General features: G+C 37.4%; 1 protein-coding gene across 1 annotated transcript in view; it reads right to left on the bottom strand.

The window, feature by feature from the left end:
- The window catches only part of LOC149255491 (Nucleic acid-binding, OB-fold-like protein), a 43,412-nt gene extending 24,782 nt beyond the window's left edge, over positions 1 to 18,630 (bottom strand). Inside the window, exons 1-3 of the mRNA XM_089460496.1 lie at positions 18,439 to 18,630; positions 18,118 to 18,332; positions 17,380 to 17,606 (exon numbers count right to left, since the gene is read on the bottom strand). Of these exons, the coding sequence (XP_089316622.1) occupies positions 17,380 to 17,606; positions 18,118 to 18,332; positions 18,439 to 18,493 (497 nt within the window). The 5' untranslated portion in view covers positions 18,494 to 18,630. The remainder of the gene's footprint in view (positions 1 to 17,379; positions 17,607 to 18,117; positions 18,333 to 18,438) is intronic.
- Positions 18,631 to 18,860: the final 230 nt, after the last annotated feature.

Below are 18,860 nucleotides of genomic sequence, written 5' to 3'. Positions count from 1 at the left end.
ATATATATATATAATTAAATAATTTTTTAATTAATTAATTAAATTATAGTTATTATACTATATAGTTTTTAATTACTATATGGTTTATAAATATCAAAATTATAAAAAAAAGAGGCCGACGGATTCAACGCTTGCTCGATTCATGTCCGTTGACCGATGTCTCGACCCTTGGTGGTCCGAGTGCAAATCAAGGCCACGTCTTCAGCAAATCAGCGATGGATCTATTTGAACTTGTCGGGCACGAGACAGGGATGTTTAAACTATCGCGTGAATGGGTTCGGAGGGGTGGACCAAATCTTGTTGACGGCGATGGAGCGACATTGTAACAGCCACGGACGTGGTTTGTCAACAATTGGGGAGGCACTAAGGGATGACAGCAGGTGGAGCCAGGAACGTGGGCGGAAGATGCGGAGAACCGGGGAAGCATCGACGAGACAGCGAATGGCAGGGGTGGACGCAGAGACAGGGAAGCCGATGTGGGAATCAGAGATGGTACGGAGGAGAGGAAGACGCAGCGGGAGGCACGATGGTCCGAGGGAACAGATGTAGAGGGGATACCACAGAGTATGCGCAGCGGTGGATGGTGGTAGGGAGAAGGTCCAACAGCTAGCAGGTGACGCGGTGCCCTGTCAGGCGAGAAGAACGTTGGAGCTTTGATACCAATGGTACAATTGTACTGAACGCTCAGGCTTAAATTTACATATACAATGAAATGTAACATGAAACATATATTTTTATTAATTGAATGATGATTTACATTCTTGTGGTGGTGCTCCTTTAATATGAGTTGACTGACCACGAACCCCATAAGACATGTCCCTTGGGACTGGTGTCCATTCATTACTAAGTACTTCAATCTTTAATTAAATTTATTTAATGATTGGTTAATTAATTAATTAATTATATATATATGAATTAAGTTATATAAATTTTAATTCACAACACAAGGCCTTAACTAACAGCTCCTTATCTCCACAAGATCTCAGCTCAATGCTGACAAGACCAATGATTTATAGACACCCTCATCATTGTCTCTCTTGGAACATCCCGGCCTGGATACTCAGGGTGTGTTCCATGAGGACTATTCTTATCTTGAACTCCGCAACCCTCAAAAAATATTGGTACTCCACGACTACTCTATCTGTTGGATGCCCTATCTCATCCTCAAAGAGCATCGAATGCCAAATGATTACCCAATCCTCCATTTTGTCTTCCCAGGTGAAGACCAGAACGTCATGTCTATCTCTCCCTCTCAAATAAGGAGGTCATATTCCAATAAGGCATGTACTCATTCCTACAAAAGGAATGTACCTAAGCTCCCTCTTGGCTTTGGAATTTTTCAAGTTTCTTTCAAGTAAGAAACTTCTTTTTCTGGCTCCCTCTTAACTAGAAACCTACAACAGCTCCTCATGTAGAACAACCAGCTGCTTGAAGAGCTCCTCTTTTCTTCAATGTCATCAAATTCTTTTGCCATGGAGTCTTCATCATTTGAGGACTTCTTCATAGGGTACAGACCATCCATCACTTTCATCCATGAGTTAGTCATGTCCTCATTTTATCAGAAAGTGCTCCATCAGATTTCCATCTGGCTTTGCTTCATGTCATTTTGCTTTCATGCTATATTTTCCGAAAGGATCTTACATCCTTCAATATGGTCCTCTTGGAAGTCATCCACAGATCTTCCCTTTGGCAATCCTACGTAAGCCCATCCAGATATTAGTTCAAAAATAAGAAATGAACACTTAAATCAAAATTACCTTTGTGATGGTTCTTTCATCATGACATGTTCCTACAGGCATCAGCATTCTGCATGTAGATTGACACATCTCCCACAGATATCCATTGTCAAGGGTCTTTATCTTTTTCTGACTCCTATCAGAGTCTTTATATCTCTCCGGGAGATATTCTACGCAAATCTTCTTGGACTTCGAATGTTGCATGCCTTTTATCTTTGTTGCATATTTTCACAATCTCTTCCTTTCTTTTCACACACTTCATTCCTAGGAGCTTCCAATCAGAGTTCTTTAATTGTAGTCAACTTCCTCATGATTCATATGATAACATATTATGTTAATTTCATCTAGTGTGACTTATGCCTTTTCTGCAATCTGGAGGAGGAGATCCCTTTTTCTCTTGATCATTTTTCCCAAGATGGAAATAGTGATCCATATTATCTGCAACCATATGACACGACTTCCATAATAATCTATGTGAGCATACATACCTCATCTTTATTTTTGGTCATCCAGACTTCTTATAGCAACTTCATTTGAACGAAAGAACTTTATCCTTTAGACATGCTTTCCTGATATGTCATCATACCATCATCTCTTGAATCCTACGAGTTGGATTTCCTAATGAAACTCTTGCTTTCTTTCTAGATCAGTGAATCCTTTGATGAGGATTCCGTCAAAGAAACTTTGAGGATCTTTCATATCCTCACTCGGCAGATGTTTCCTTATTGACTATTTGTATGATGATCTCAGTCGATGACGATCTCTACTTCTTTCTTATTTCAAAGAGGTTTCCAAGAGCTCTCATTCTTTGTAAATTGTAGAATTTATTCCAGACATTCTTTTTGCTTCTTATGTCACAAGCCCTTACTTCTAATGCTTCTATCATGATGCTATTTTCTAGTCTGATGCATCCTATCTTATTTACATTGCTTCCTATCTATAAACTACAAGTGGTGATCTGGAATTTCTCCAGGACAAAGAATTAAAGGTATTACAGACTCAGGTGCATGGATGTGCCTATGTTACTTTATGCAATGGATCGATAAGATTGAGAAATACATAGACACTGAAGCAGTTAGAGAAAACATAACAGGCAAACATGTAAACACGACAAGTTTAATAAGGAGTTCACCCTATACTCTTGGGCTACGTCTCCTGGTCCAGCCTTCAATGGTGGCCTCTCTATTATGTTTTCAAAGCAGAATTTTTACAACATTGAGCTCAATTTGAGTCTCACTCAACAGATATAAATTAGTAGAATTGGACTTGGATCCCCCAAGTCTTTGGAGTACACAGACTCTCCTTACTAAAACTCGACCACTGTTGGTCACAGTAGTATGAGCCCAATCTGAGACTCATACATGACAAGCCTATGCCAAGGAGTTCGCTTGAACCTCTCATGCCTTCTCGGGAGTACACAGACTCTCTGACTCTCTCTGGCTCTATCTCGATGCTTCCTTTGCTCTGCAGGTCAGCTCGACTTACTTTCTCTATTCTCTGCTCTTAGTTTTCTTACTTGCTTTTCTCACTGCTTGCTTTGTTTCTATCAGTTCGTGGCTTTAAAACCAATCTGCTTTCTAACTGTTCGTTTCCGCTTCTCGGTGCTCTGGTTCTCTTGCCTCTGTCCATTTGAATTCCTCTGTTCTACGTCATCATCACTGTGTAACGCCTTACAGGTAGGTGGCCACCTGTTGCATAACGAACTGAGTGTCAGTTCTCTTGGAAACTTCTTGTCCCTTCTAAAGCACTTGCCTTTATCAAACTTACCCTCATACTATTGTTTGCAATTTGGCTTCCAAGTAATAGGTTCTTCTTTAAATTTGGTATATACAACATATTGTGCACTTCTTTGATTCTTCCATTAGCAATCCTCGTAGTAACATTTTCCTAACTTTTCACCATGGGTACCATCATCTCCTAATGTAACCTTTACCCGATGACATTTACTATCATCTAGCATGGCAAAACCACTCTTTGTTTTGTGTCATGTGCCTAAAGCTTTAATTGCATGTGTGTTCCTTTTGAAACAACGAGTTTATAAGACTGACTGTGTCTCCTTACATTTCGACCTGTTACTCACTGCCAAACTAGAGCTGGAAGTTCCATAATTTTGCAAATCCAAACCACCTTAAAATTGCGGACATGGTATTCCTAGAAACTCAGCCCGAAATTTGGGCTAAACTTGGAAACTAGGCTCCACACAAACTCGACCCAAAATTTTTGTTGAGCCTACTACATATCCTAGGTTCAATGATGTGTCTTCTCTCAGCTAGGAACTCGTGCCCTGAGGTGATTTCTCTCACAACTAATATGTATTTCCCTTCTAGCAACCATTGTTCTCTCACAGCATACTCCTCTCCAACTCTTCCCTTCAAAACTTCACATGTAGAATAATGGGCACTAAGCCTTTTTCCTCCCTTTTTAGCTTCATTAGTTAGGAGAACCCTAACCCTTTTAATCAAGGGCTGAGATTAGATCTCAACCCTCCAGATCAATGGTGGAGATCATTCCCTCACTTGAACCCCTTTTCATGTGACCCCCCTCATTAATGACTCCCTAGCCACTTTATAACTTTATATTTGTACCTTTCTCCACATAAAGTCAACTTAAAATTATAAAGTGACTTTAATATTAAAAGTACCTAGTACATAAAGTACCACATAAAGTGACTTTATAACATAACTTTAATATAACTCATAAAGTCACATGCTAAAAAGGTGTTATAAAGTGTTTTCCTAGGCAAAAAGGCAAATGCACTAGTAAACACCTCATTGGTACCTTTTTCTTCAACAATCCCTCTTACCGAGGAAAAAAACATTGTCAAGTTCATAAGGTCAAAAGATTGAAAGGTAAGCACAACCACATATTAATTATTTGGTATTTGTGAATCAATACCAATCATGTTGCAATGTTCATGTTATGAACAAATCAATTTGTGATCTTTCTTGGCCTCGTGTAAAATGTTTAGTGTGACGAATAACAGTTAGGTCCATAAACTTAAAAGCACTCACCCCGAAACTACTAAATTCCCTTCAAATACTAATCAATGTGTGGATATTTCAAATGCATCCTTGAATGTGACCAACGTTTCCAAACAAGTAAGACCATGATTTGTGTTCGTCACTTCTTGAAACCAAGCATGGGCTTGTCCTGAAATCAATATTACAAACTATTTAGGTAGGCCATCATCAAATGCTTTTAAAAGCTTTTGTTATCAATCTAGTTAAATAAGTTTCTCCATCAAAAAAGCAACAAAAAACAAAAGGGTTAAAATTTAGTTGCTTTAGCTATACCTAGAGTTTATTCAATAGATTGGATGGCTTAGCTAATTAATGGTGTAGTAACGTCTTGTATGAAAGCACAAACTAATCATTAAATTGTTGTTGATGATAACTTCCTCTCTAGCTAGATGCTTTCATTCATCTACCAATTCAATGAAACAAAGATAAGTCGAGTCATGGAATCTATGGAACAAACTACCCTATTCACAAAATTATACATGGTCAACACTTATTAGCTATAAGAAGTGCCTCCTCTCTTCGTTGATTTTCCACACCACCACTTATTCACTGGACAGTAGTTTGGTTCCATGATAAACACATTCCGAGCCTTAAAGTCACCTCTACTACCATTGCCATTTAAGACCTTTAAAAATTGTAAACTTTCGATGTAGTAATCTTGACACATTGACACATTGCTCTAGTTCATTTTTCACTCCTTATAAACCTTTAGTGTTTTCACCTTTCACCATGATCAAGGAGAACATGAGAACCCTATCCCTTCTTTATGAAGGAGATTCTACTAACGAGGACATCTTAGATGCAAGAAACTATGAATTCCTTAATCTCAAAGCCAAGTAAGTCATAGATTATATCACAAAAACACATCAAAGTTTAAAGGTAAATTAGGAAACGTGTTATATGACTCTATTTGGATCCATGAGACATTCAATAGGAAGTTCCTTTATCCCTACTTGTAAAATAGTAGGCAACCAAAAGGCTTTATGTAGCTTAGCGTTGCATGCTTCCTTTTGCTCATCACTATCACCACTCTCGCTTGTCATAAAAGCTTAATGTGCTTATTATGACATCCCCTAGGTTGAAGTACAAGTCATTTTCTTTGTCATCCATGAATTGTGAGCACAATGGTTCTATTGAAGCAACCCAAAAAGCTTGTACTCAAGGTGTTACATAAGGTAAGGGTCTACACCTTGATGAAATCCTTATGGATATTTCTATTACTTTATGAAGGAGATTCTACCAATGGGGACTATCTTAGAATGCGAGAGACACTATGAATTCCTTAATCTCAAAGCCAAGTAAGTAATAGATTATATCACATAAAAACACATCGAAGTTCATAGATAAATTAGGAAATGTGTTATATTACTCTATTTGGCTCCATGAGATATTCAATAGGAAGTTGCTTTATCCCTACTTGTAAAATAATAGGCAATTGAAAGGTTTTGTGTCGTTTAGCTTTCCATGCTTCCTTTGCTCATTACTATCGCCACTCCTGCTTGTCATAAAACCTTCATGTGTTTATTATGACATCCCTATACTTAAGGACAAGTCATTTTCTTCATTAAAAGTTGTTGTCATCCATAACAACAATACATCCATGAATTGTGAGCACAATGGTTTTATCGAAGGCCCTGAAAAAAATTGTACTCAAGGTGTTACACAAATTATTGGTTTACACCTAGATGAAATCCTTATGGATATTTATGTTACTTAGATGTTTGTGATCAACTCAAAAGGTATACACTTCTTAGGTATTTCCTCCATCATATTCCTCCTAAGGCCATCACTAAGGCATGGGTTAAGGAAGTGGAAGATACAACTAGAAAGTATGGTCTAAGCACTTGAAAATTGACAAAGGGCATTTTTTCGTTTCTTTTCAGGAAGAATTTCATTGTGTTGTAATTATGTTTCGGGGCCTCTAGCTCTCTTTGAACACCTCAATGGTGTTGTCCCTGTGTATTGATAATTTCTCAGCCATACAATATCCCAAGTTTTCATCATAATAAAAAAGAAATCGAACACATACAAAAAACCAAGATAACTCTAGAGTGTTCTCTGTATTTTATTATATACATGAGAAGTGAAAGCCTTCTTATAAAGGGTTACTTACTAGTTGAGTCAATCCACTTTATGAATGTGGAATAGACCAATAAACACACTAAAGGGACATAAGACAAAGGCTTAATGTAACCTAACATCAACATAACTTTATTAAGGCCTATGTCTAATGTCTAATTGACCATTGTTATAATCTAACAATTACTTTAACACCTTCCCTTAATGGTCAATCTACTAACTACACCAAGCTTCACCAAAATTTTACATATTTTTAAGAACCTAAAGATGTGCTAGAAATGTCTACAAATTGGTCATTTATGCGAATATATTGTAGTTCAATAGATCCATCTTCTACAAGTTGTCTAATGAAGTGAATGTATTTCAAAATGCTTGGTATGCTCGTGGAAGACTAGATTCTTTAACTACATTGACAACCCCTTGGCTTTGTCTATTGCATCTTCATGTCTGAATTTTGAAAGCATCCTCCCAACCCAAATTGCCTCACATGCTCCTTTCACTACTCCTTGATACTATGCTTTAGTCAATGAAAAGACTACTAAATGTTGCTTCTTGCTAGTCCACGTGAGTACACTCGTGCCAAGGCTTAAAACATATTTAATGGTAGAATTTGTATCATCAACAAAGCCTACCCAATGTGAACTTGTATACACACATAGCCTACGGTCATTGCTTCTACTGTATAAAATGCCAAAGTCAAGTGTCCCTTTCACATATCTCAATACACTCTTTATCACAGTCCAATAATTATTATACTTTAAATGCTAGCATGAATTCCAATATGAACCTCATATTATAGCCCAAATCAAGCCTAATGGTTGTAACGTATATTAAGCTCCCCAATTGTTGCCTATGACTCATTAAGTACCTTAGAATCAGTCTTGGTTAAAAGTTTCATCCCTTTCTCCGCAGGTGTGGACAAGATTTTGTAAGATATCATTTCAAACCTATCAAGCAAACTCCTAGCATATTTTGTTTGTGAGACAATAATGTTGCTACATGTTGTCAAACTTCTATGACTAGGCAGTAATGTAGGAGACATAGATCAATCATGTCAAATGCTTATATTAGATTTTATCTAAGGGTAGATTTTCTATCATCCACAAAACCTACAAAATGTGAACTTGTATACACACATAGCCTAGGGTCCTTGCTTCTATTATACAAAATGCCAAAGTCAAGTGTCCCTTTCACATATTACAACACTCTTTCAAAGTCGAATATTTATTTTACTTTAGATGCTAGCACGAATTCCATGATGAAGCTCATACTACAACTCAAATCAAGCTTAATGGTTGTAAGGTATATTAAGTTCCCCACTTGTTGCTTGTGACCCTTTAACTACCTTATAAATTAGTCTTAGTTGAAAGTTTCAGCCCTTTCTCCACAGATAGACGAGATTTTCTAATATATCATTTCAAGCCTATCAAGAAAACTCCTAGCATATTTTGTTTGAGACAATAATGTTGTTATGCGTTGCCAAACTTCTACACCTAGGTAGTAATGTAGGAAAACTAGATCAATCATGTCAAATGCTTATATTAGACTTCATCTATTTAGTAGTACTTCCCTCACTACCTATAATCATAGTCACATGGTTCATGTTTGTGTTTGAATTTGACTCTAACGAAATTCAACAAAAATTTATGAAGGCAAAATCAAAATCGACAAAGTTTGACATTAAATTTAAAAAATATATTCTATGTAAATTATTAAAAATAACTTTTATATTTTAATTTTATAACATATATTATTTTTAGTACATATATAAATATACATTAATGTATTAATTAGTATTGTGTGTCTGTTTCTTACCCATATTTGTTTAAACATATTAATCCCTTAAAATTTAAACACTAAATAATTACCATTAGAAATATAATCCCTTAACAGTGTAAAACCCTTATTGACCCATTGTCTTATTCATTATTCAATGATTAATTCGCGTCAGCTCGCTTCGCAAATCACTTGTCACTCCTCTTTAACTTCCCACCCTTTGAGAGACATAGAGAGTTTCAAGACCTAAGAAAAGAAGAACATAAAAATTGAGGAAGGACCACGAAGGAAGAAATAAGATAAATGTAGTCATGAATTAATCGTTTAGGCTATCACTCTTCTTTATTTTGTGGCCTTGGCCTCATTACGAAAATTAACGTAGGCGATAGAAACATGTTACAACATTAAGACATTTAAATCCATGAAAGTCCTTACTTTGGTTATGCCCATCCCTTGGTGAGCTATGTTTGGAGTCACCCTACCACACTTGACCCCCATAGCATTAGGCTTCCCTACCCTCCCATCCTCCACACATAGGCCCTCCTTAGAAGCCTGAAAAGAGGATAGGTCCAGAACCACGTTGAGAACAGTGTTATTCAATGAATGTTTTGGACAACTTTCAAATTCACCATAATTCAAACTTGAAGCTCTGACTCAAGCAAACCTAGTGACTTAGCCTATAATAATAATGCCATCTAAATATATGACCAAAAGAATGATATCATTACAAATGTTTTTGACATATTGATTAGAATCCAAAGGATTATGCTAGTACCCCTATTCATCCAACTATATGTCAATTTTAATGTGCCATGCCCTAGTTGCCTACTTCAAGCCATATAGAGCCTTTTTCAATTTGCAAACAATATGCTTCTTCCCTAGAACATGAAAACCCTAAGGTTGACAAATGTAGACTTCTTTCTCCAAATCTCCATTGAGGAAGACACTCTTCACATCCATCTAATGAACCTTCTAGCCAAACTATGTTGCCATGGCTAGAACTAAGCAAATGAGATTATCTTTGTTGTAGGAGAAAAGGTCTCCTCGGAATCAATGCCCTCTCTGTGAGAACCCTTGTGCAACCAACCATGCCTTGTATTTGTTAAGTGTGCCATCTACCTTGTACTTGAGCGTGTACACCCATTTGCAAAAAATGGGTTTCTTCCCTAGTGGAAGATCTATGAGATCCCAAGTTTGATTTTTCATTAGACTCTCATTTTGATTGCGATGGCCTTCTCCCATTCAGTTTTCCCTACTACCTCCTCAAACACCAATGGCTCATAAACTCCCTAAACATTGGCCATTTGAGCCAAGTTGACCGTATTTGGTTTTTGCTTGCTCTTGCCTCTTGATGATAGTCCCTCGATCATTTCACCCATCTAAACATCTCAAATGGTGATGTGCCACCATTTTGGCCTCTTTTGGGGATCTTCCTTACCCAAATTAGTGTTACCACCATGAATTGGGCTAGCAATATCTACATCTTCCAGATGTTGATTCACAATGTCTACATTAGAGTCTAGAAACATTACTATCTTGTGAGACTCCTTATGCTAACAATCTTCCCACCTTTCAAGTGGAGCTTCCCAAAGCTTGGCACCTAAATCCTTTAGCCCTAATGGGTTGCTCTATTATAACTTTAATATCTAGAGTAGATATAAAAGCCTCGAATTCAACATCAACTATGACATCTCTGCTAAAGTTGAACTAGTTGGTGTCAACGTCAACCAACCTATAAACTTTGTAACTATAATTGTACCTTGTGATCATTAGTTTTTGATCTTTAGGTTTAACTTGGTTACTAAGAAACTGGATTCCCCCCCCCCCCGTGTCCTGAATCCCACGAATCAGACACAATTCTCTAGGACACATGTTTGATTCACAAGTCCAGCATGCCCTGGCACATGGGATTCAATGGGGACGCGAGTCGGATTCGATGGGCCAGCGAGTTCCAATTTCGAGACGCGTGTCCCTCTGAAAGTGTGTCACACTGCCTTTAAAGCCCAATTTGGGCCCATTTCTCACTCATTCTTTAGTGTCTCTCTTGTTGTGGGTGTGTGGGAGCGACTAGCAAAGGGTTTGGGAGCATTTTGGAGGTGATTCAAGCAACAGGTAAGTGCATTTTGCTTCTATTTTTTTGCATTTTTGCTACAACAGTTTGCATGTCCATTTTTTTTACAAGTTTGTGCATTTTTTACTTAAGTTTTTACAGCATTCATGGCTCAATCAAGGGCAACAAGGAAGGGGCAAAGGAAGGGAAATAATGTCCCCATTGGTGATGCCCCTCCTATTCTAAGTTCATCAGGGTTTGCAAGTGTTCCCTTTCTGGAAGTAGGGTTGCAACAACAGCTTCAAATGTTGAGGGCAGAATAAATTTAGAAAGACAGCAGTATCAAGAAAGCAAATATCCCTTGTGGAAGTATGTCACAAGAGATCAAGGGCCAAGCAGCAAGTTGAAGGGAGGAGGCAATGTTGCTTGGAAATGCAATTATTGTAACAATCATTTCAAGAGCACTTATTACTATGTGAAAGCTCATTTATTGGCCTTACCAAGTTGTGGAATTGGAGCATGTGCAAATGTATCTTTAGCTAAGAGGAAAGAAATGGAAAAAGAGGCCAATGTTGGTGTGGCAAGGGTGGTTGCATCATCTAAAAAAAACAAGAATGATGATCCCCTTCCATTCTTGAGGAAAAGCAGCAGCAAATTTCCAATTAAGAATTTTGGTGGGGGTGTGGGTCAAGTAGCAAAAATAAAAGGTAGCGGCACTTGGTCCAATGGACAAGATTTTTCAAAAAAGAGAGACGGGAAGAGTTTGATATCACCATTGCATTCTTTTTCTACTTGAACTTCATATCCTTTAATGTTGCACGCTCACCTTTATTTCTTGAGATGTGTCGAGCTCTAACTCAAGGGGCTCCATCAGGGTATGTGCCTCCTGGGTTAGAGAAGCTGAGAACCACATTGTTGACTAAGGCAAAGAAAGAAGTGGACAAAATCCTTGAGCCTATTAAATCAGAACGGCCAACATTTGGAATTAGTATTGTTTTTGATGGATGGACAGATCCAGCACGCCATCCACTCATCAACTTCATGGTGTCTTCCTTGAATGGACCAGTTTTCTTGAAATCAGTGGATGCACTTGGACAATACAAGGATGCACAATATATGGGTGAGTTGTTCATTAAAGTTATTGAAGATGTAGGTGTTGATTCTTGTGTGCAAATCATTACAGACATTGCACTTGTTTGTAAGGCTACTAACACGATTGTGGAAGTTAAATATCCACAAGTATTTTGGGCACCTTGCACTATCCATTCCTTGAATTCAACACTTAAAACTATTACTTCTGATGTGCCTTGGATTGGAAGTATTATTGAGGATGCACGGCATATCCGCAACTTTGTACAAAATCATACAAATGTCCTCACAATCTACAAGGAGTACACCCATCTATCATTGTTGAAGATTGCAGATACATAGCTTGCCTCTTCATTCATCATGTTGAAGAGGTTGAGGGAGGCCAGGGCCATGGTTATTTCAAATTTTTGGTCTTTTTGGAGAAAGACAGATCAAGCAGCCTCAAAAAGAGTCAAGGACACGGTGTTAGATGATGCTTGGTGGGAGAGGGTAGATCTCACTATTAAGATCATGGACCCTATCATTGCTTTGCTACGATTTGCAGATACAGACCAACCCATCCTAGAAAAGGTTTATGAGGGATGAGATTCCATGATTGAGACCGTGAGGACCATTATTTTACAGAGTGAGTGCTCTGAGTATGAGACATCATCAAAAGCCTTCTTCACCACCATACAGGATATTCTTGTCAAGAGATGGGACAAGAATTGCACACCTTTGCATTGTTTGGCTCACTCATTGAACCCAAAATACTATAGCCATGAGTGGCTGAATGGTGGACCTTCCCGCAAATTCCCTCCTCACATGGATGGTGAAATTTCACAGGGGAGGAAGGATGCATTGAGGCAGATATTTCAGGATAGAGCATCCCTTGATGAGGTGGAGGATGAATTTGCAGAGTTTTCCACTGGCACTAGGCGATTTGCAGGCTATGATGTGATTAGAGACAGAGGAGCTAAGAAGACCTATTCTTGGTGGGCAACTCATGGGGCAACAAGCCCTCCTCTACAGCAGTTAGCCATGAGTCTCCTCTCTCAGGTAACTTCATCCTCTTATTGCGAGAGGAATTGGAGCACATATGGGAATTTGTATAGTGTCAAGAAGAGCAAGCTTAAGCAATCCAAGGCAAAGACAATGGTGTATGTGCACACCAACCTTCGTCTTATTTACAAGTAGAGGGATGAGTGATTAAAGGGAAAGTGAAAGATGTGGGATGTCTTTCTTGATGATATGGGTTTGGACAGCAGTGTTGAGTTGGAATTGGCCAACTTGGATCTTAATGACCCAATGCTAGAGCCTGTCACTTTTGATGAGGCTGATACTCTTGAGGGGTCATCCTCCACACTAGCAGATGCAGACATTACATTGGATACAGAGGAGGAGGATGCAGCAGAGGAGAGCAATGGTGACCATGACAGTGACGCTGATTTTGATGATGATGATTGATGAGCTACATACTACCTTGTAGTTGTTTTGTATTTACTATTTCTATTTGCCATTAGCATTGCTACTACCTATGTAACACATTTTGATTTGATGACATAATGAGAAAACTGCAGTTTCTTGTCTTTATCCTATTGGATCATTGATGAATCTGTCACAATCGTATTTGTATGCATAATGTTACATTGTACAACTTACAAATTTTAAATTTACAATGTAGAATCTAGATCTATGTTTGAATTTGTATCAAGAATGAGAATTTGTGTAAGAAATATCTATTTAGTGTGTGTGTGTATATATATATATAATGTGTCCTAAATGTCCTGTTTCGCGGGGTCTACGTGCCCCGTGTCAAACACTCGAATTTGTGTGTCTTGTGTGTCCCTGTGTCAAGTGACACTTGTTCTCCATCACAAAGCTAGACATTTGTATGATAATATGGTTCTACCTCTCAAACACTCCATAATGCTATGGAGTGTAGGGTGTAGTGAACTATCTTGTAGTCTCACACTTAGCACAAAAGTTATTGAATTCTTTTTAATAGAATTTTGTTATTATTAGAACTAAAAGTGGTAATGTGACATCCTAACTCGTTTTCTACTAATGCCTTAAACTTTTGAAATTCATTAAAAAAATCATATCTCAATTTCAAAAAATACACCCACATTTTCCTACTATACTCATCAATGAAAAAAAAGGAAATACCTAGCACCAATGATGGATGTTGTGTTCATTGGTCTACAAACATCTACATGAACTAGCTAAAGGACTCTTTTTTCTCTCCAAGCTTGTCCTTCATCAAAAGTAGTTGTATGTTGCTATCCTACCTTGCAAGCCCCACAAAAACATTGTATCCATTAGTAAATTTAAGAAATTCATCAACAAAATTCTCTTGAGCCAACTGAGAGAAGTAGGTAAAGTTTAGGTACCCATACTGTTAATGCCAAAGTGTACTAATGTTCGATGCATTATTAGCTACCACTACAAGCTCCCTGACATATTCTATCATGAAACAAACATAATAATAATAAATAATACATATGAAAAGGTGTAAAGGTGTGTCTTATCCACAAGTCATGACTTTTCATATGAAAGGGCATGTTGCCTAGTATTTATAACGGGGCCCCTCATTTGTAACATCAATCATTCAATCATTCTTCTATCGATATATATATATACACACACACACACACATTTTATTTACAATACATCTTCACATACAAACAGGGATTGTTTGTTCATTACATACCCAATATCAACCAGTCTAAACAGTCCATGACCTATCCAATGTCAACCATTTCTTGACATTTTGTTTCTTCTTTTTGGATGTTATAAGTGCTCTTTATCATGTTGATGGGCCTACATGCTTTTATTTCATTTTCTATGAGGAAACATCACCTTCTTTAAATGGTCCTTTTACTTATGATGCCAAAGTTTGCCTAGACTATAGTCAACAAATCTTCTCAATATTTCGTATGGATCAATTGTTGCCAAGAAGTATTTATTGATTACATAAAGAGATTTATCTTTGTTCAGTAAAGTATTTCATCAATATTTCTTCTTCTATATCATTATAACTCAAGTGCTTTCGATGTCAATCTAACCTAGTTGCTTTAAATTCATGTATAATCCAAATATAGCCATAGTCTTGTTGCTTTTAAATTTCACTGTACTATTTTTCAACACCCTTGAGTGTTATTGTGGTCTCTAACCATTCAATAAATTTGGGTAACTCTATCGACTCTTTTGCTAAATGAGCCAAAAGGTATAAAATCTCTACACATTGCACATCAAAGTGGAAGCAAAGGCAACTAAACATGAGGTAATTTTTACACAACAATGAGTCAACAAGGTCTTGGTTCAATAAGAAAGCATGGATGTTTCATATAACCAAGGAGGTTTAAACCCCCCAAAGACATATTTATCTTTCGTGGGCCATCTTGCTCAAAAAAGAAAGTTGACTCGCCTACATAAGTAGAGCATTCCTTGTAGATGAGGGCAAGTGCAATTCCAACGCAAATTTGGTGGAATAGGGTCAAGACCCCAAGCTCATTGTCTATATGGATATTATTGAGCCACTTAATGTTACCGTTGGGTTAGATTACCAAAACTGTAATTGGTCAATTTACCCCAAGTACCACCCTCGAAATGAGGGGAGTGCTTCGAGGGTTTCCCCTAAATGCATATTTCATCAAAGAAAAAGAGAATTGAATACTATTGAGATTAATATTCCCATAATGTGAAAGGGTGTGCTTGTTGTAGTTGTAAATCACAAGCATCATCAAAAAAGGACAAAATTGAACCTCATGTGGTTGGGTCAATCGCAATTGTTTTGTTGAAGAAGTTATTGAGATAGCCTGACCAACCAATTTCAACATTGTAGGCATGATTTGCAACCTTGGGTTGAAACACAAATTAGCATGTCTCAAGCATCAAACAACAATATTTGTTGCATGTTCAATGACTTCATTTTGGACTTCATCAATTTTCATCTGCTTGAATCACATGTAATCCAATCACTTGTACCACACTCACCCAACTTTGAACCCTTAATTTTCAAACAAGTCTCCATTACAACTAGCTAACTTTCTTGAAGATGACCAAGTTAGGGAATGTATCATATCAATGTCAAGGAGCAATCTTACCTTCGATCCATAGCTCCTCACAAGCCCCCTATTCAACAAATAGGGATTGCTTCATGCTTCAAGTCTTTCATAAGCCACAATTTTAGATCATAAGCATCATCAAGAAAAAGAATGAAGTCGACTCTCCTGTAGTTCAAACAATCCACAGTTGTTTTGTTGGATAAATTAGTGAGACAACCAGACAAATTATATTTGATATCTTTCTCACCAATTTCAACAATATAGGGAATGATATTTGCAACCTTAGGTTGAAACACAAATTGGCAAATCTGAAGCAACAAACAACAATCTTTGCTGCCGATTTAGTGACTTGACTTTGAACTTCATCCATCATCTTTTTGAATCATAGGTCATCCGGTCACTTGTAGTGCACTCACCACCCCACTCTCAACCCTTGATTTTCGAAGACTTCTCCACTATGACCAGCTAACCATCTTTTCAACGACAGGTTAGGGAATGTATAGTGTCAATGTCAACGCGTAATATTATCTCCATCCATACCCTTTCCGATGCTCAATGAGTAATCTTACCTCCATCCATACCCTTTCTGATGCTCCCTAGCCAACAAATATAGCACTGCTTCTTGTTTCAAGTCTTTCATATTTTGTATCTGCAGCATCGTAACAAGATTGCCCATACTGCAAACTCTATCTCTATAGTGATTTTCTTCTTGTGCAGTTTTCCATTTAGATTGTTTGCAGTGATTTTCTTCTAGTGCACTTTCAAATATGAATCGTTGCATTCTTCAATATTATGTTTATCAAACTTGGTGTTGTTATCAAAATGAACCAAAACTTGTTCACAGACACAAATTTGCACACAAACTTGCTAGTTTCAGTTCATAGATGCAAAATGCAAATCTCACTCTATGTAGTATCCACCTTAACTCAATCACACAATGTGAAATTCATGACATGAAACAAAAAAATAGATTGAATTGGATCATCTCATGGCCAAAATACATAGTCCCTACAGTACAGAATGTTTGAAATACTTTCCATTTGAGAGTCACAAAATGCCTGCTGGTCTGATCTAAATTAGCAAAGTTCAGCACCAAGGCAAGAGATTCAAAACGGCCCAGGAATAAAGACAGTATTGACTCATTCCAACTTACTTTTACATGTGGCAACTTTAGCATGCTTCAAAATAAAATTAGCCATTGAGAAAAATAATGACTACAAGTTCTACAAGGATGAATGAAATGAAGTTTTCTGAAATATGATATTTTTTAATTTCAAGATGCAACTAATCCCAAAACCCACTAGTGCCACTAACAGATCCCAGAAGTAAAATGAGCAGGATGTGTGTGAATTCATTCTGGATTATGAAATGTACATCCACACAACAAACTGGGAAGTTCAACAGATAAAAATCTATACACTATCCCAACTGGACACAACGCAAACTCAAACAAAAACTTTAAAATAAGCCTATGGCTGGTTCACGGTTACTGTTTCTGCCATCTGAAATCTGAATAATAGACATTACACGTTACCCTGAGTTGAAATCATGGATGTCTTGTGGACATGGCGTGCACTCACCCTTGCTTCAGATGCTGCATTGCAATCCCACCTATATTGTCAACATAGATGGAAACACGGTGCCATTGGACCATGCTCCGATCTGCATATTCTCTTGGTGATTCGTCTTCCAGAGGTCTCCTGTTGTTGTGCATACCACCAGTTCCCACAGAAAACATGGTGATAACTCGCCCACTTCTCAATCTCTTCTGGACTGGTAATTGCCCTACTTCCCCAAGCAAGATTGCCTATATGTTAAACAAATTATACAAGAATGTTAAAAAACTACATTCGGAATATATATATATAATGTTAAAAAACTACATTCGGAATATATATATATAATGTTTTTGGCAAAAAATCCTATGGGCTAATATGTGTTCACTTGAATACTTTTCCTAATTTTTCCAAGTATTTATAACTAATCATTTCCAGAATAAAAAAAATGTTTTACGAGGTTTCTAGCCTGTAAGAAAAATATGGCTCCCTGATATTTTCCAGGAGTGTGATAAGAAAACCCAAATTTTATTCTATATTAATTCATAAAGAACATGGTTCACCTAGCAAATACCCAATTAGCGAGCGTGAAGCCCCAATCTCACATTCCTAAGTCCGTGATAATATAATTAATAACTTTATGAGCGCAATCAACAACCCTTCTCGCCCTCCCACAGACCCTTGTCGTCTAAATAATCCATATAACATCAATGGGTTAAAAAACTACCTATGTGGGCATTCGATAGTATACAGGAAATATACCTTATAAATGCCCAAATCAGAGCTGTTCTGAATTTTTATTTCTGTGCGTTTGGAGCCATTGTTTGTCCCAAACACTGGGTCCGGCTGCTTCTGGTTCTGTTCCTTCTTGTCTTCGGCACCAGAGAACTGAAAATCGTCTTCTGAATCCTTGTCGGATAATTCATATGTAGCGAAAGCCCTGGCCCTGTAACCTGTATTCCATCTTGTCGATAGAGCTGCATTCGTTTGCACATATAATTGAATGTGTAAGAAAAACACAACACAGGGAAAGAAACACCGATCACCTAAGTGAAAAGGGAAAATATAAGTAACACGATTTACCGCTGATATGAGAAGAAGAACGAGAGGACTTAAGGATCGACGAAAACCAAGCCATGGCTGCTTACATTCTCCCCCAAATGCCAAAACCCTCCTAAAACCCTTGTAGATTCTCTCTCGGGCTTGGAGAGAGGTTGTTTATAACTTATCTACGCACTTTCAGTGAGGGTAAAATTCAATACATAGACGAAGAGCTTTTGCTCTCGCGTTGTGAAGCATTTATTTAATAACAGTATCTTATTCTCAAAGGTCATATGAGTATGATGTTGCTCATTATGTTAAAAGAATTATGATCAAGAGTAAGTATGATCAAAAGTAACATAGGACTAAAGAGTATGTGCTATTGGCTAAGAAATAAGAGTTTCCCGGTTTATATGTTTTTAGTTGAATAAATGAAATGAAATGAAATGATATGATATTTTAAT

This window comes from Pinus tabuliformis, chromosome 7 (genome assembly GCF_031772625.1).
Source record: "Pinus tabuliformis cultivar Carrire ecotype Pingquan chromosome 7, CPIR1, whole genome shotgun sequence".
In the NCBI taxonomy this organism is placed as follows: domain Eukaryota; kingdom Viridiplantae; phylum Streptophyta; class Pinopsida; order Pinales; family Pinaceae; genus Pinus; species Pinus tabuliformis.
The sequence above is the reverse complement of the archived record's forward strand: the minus strand, read 5'-3'. Positions and strand labels throughout refer to the sequence as shown.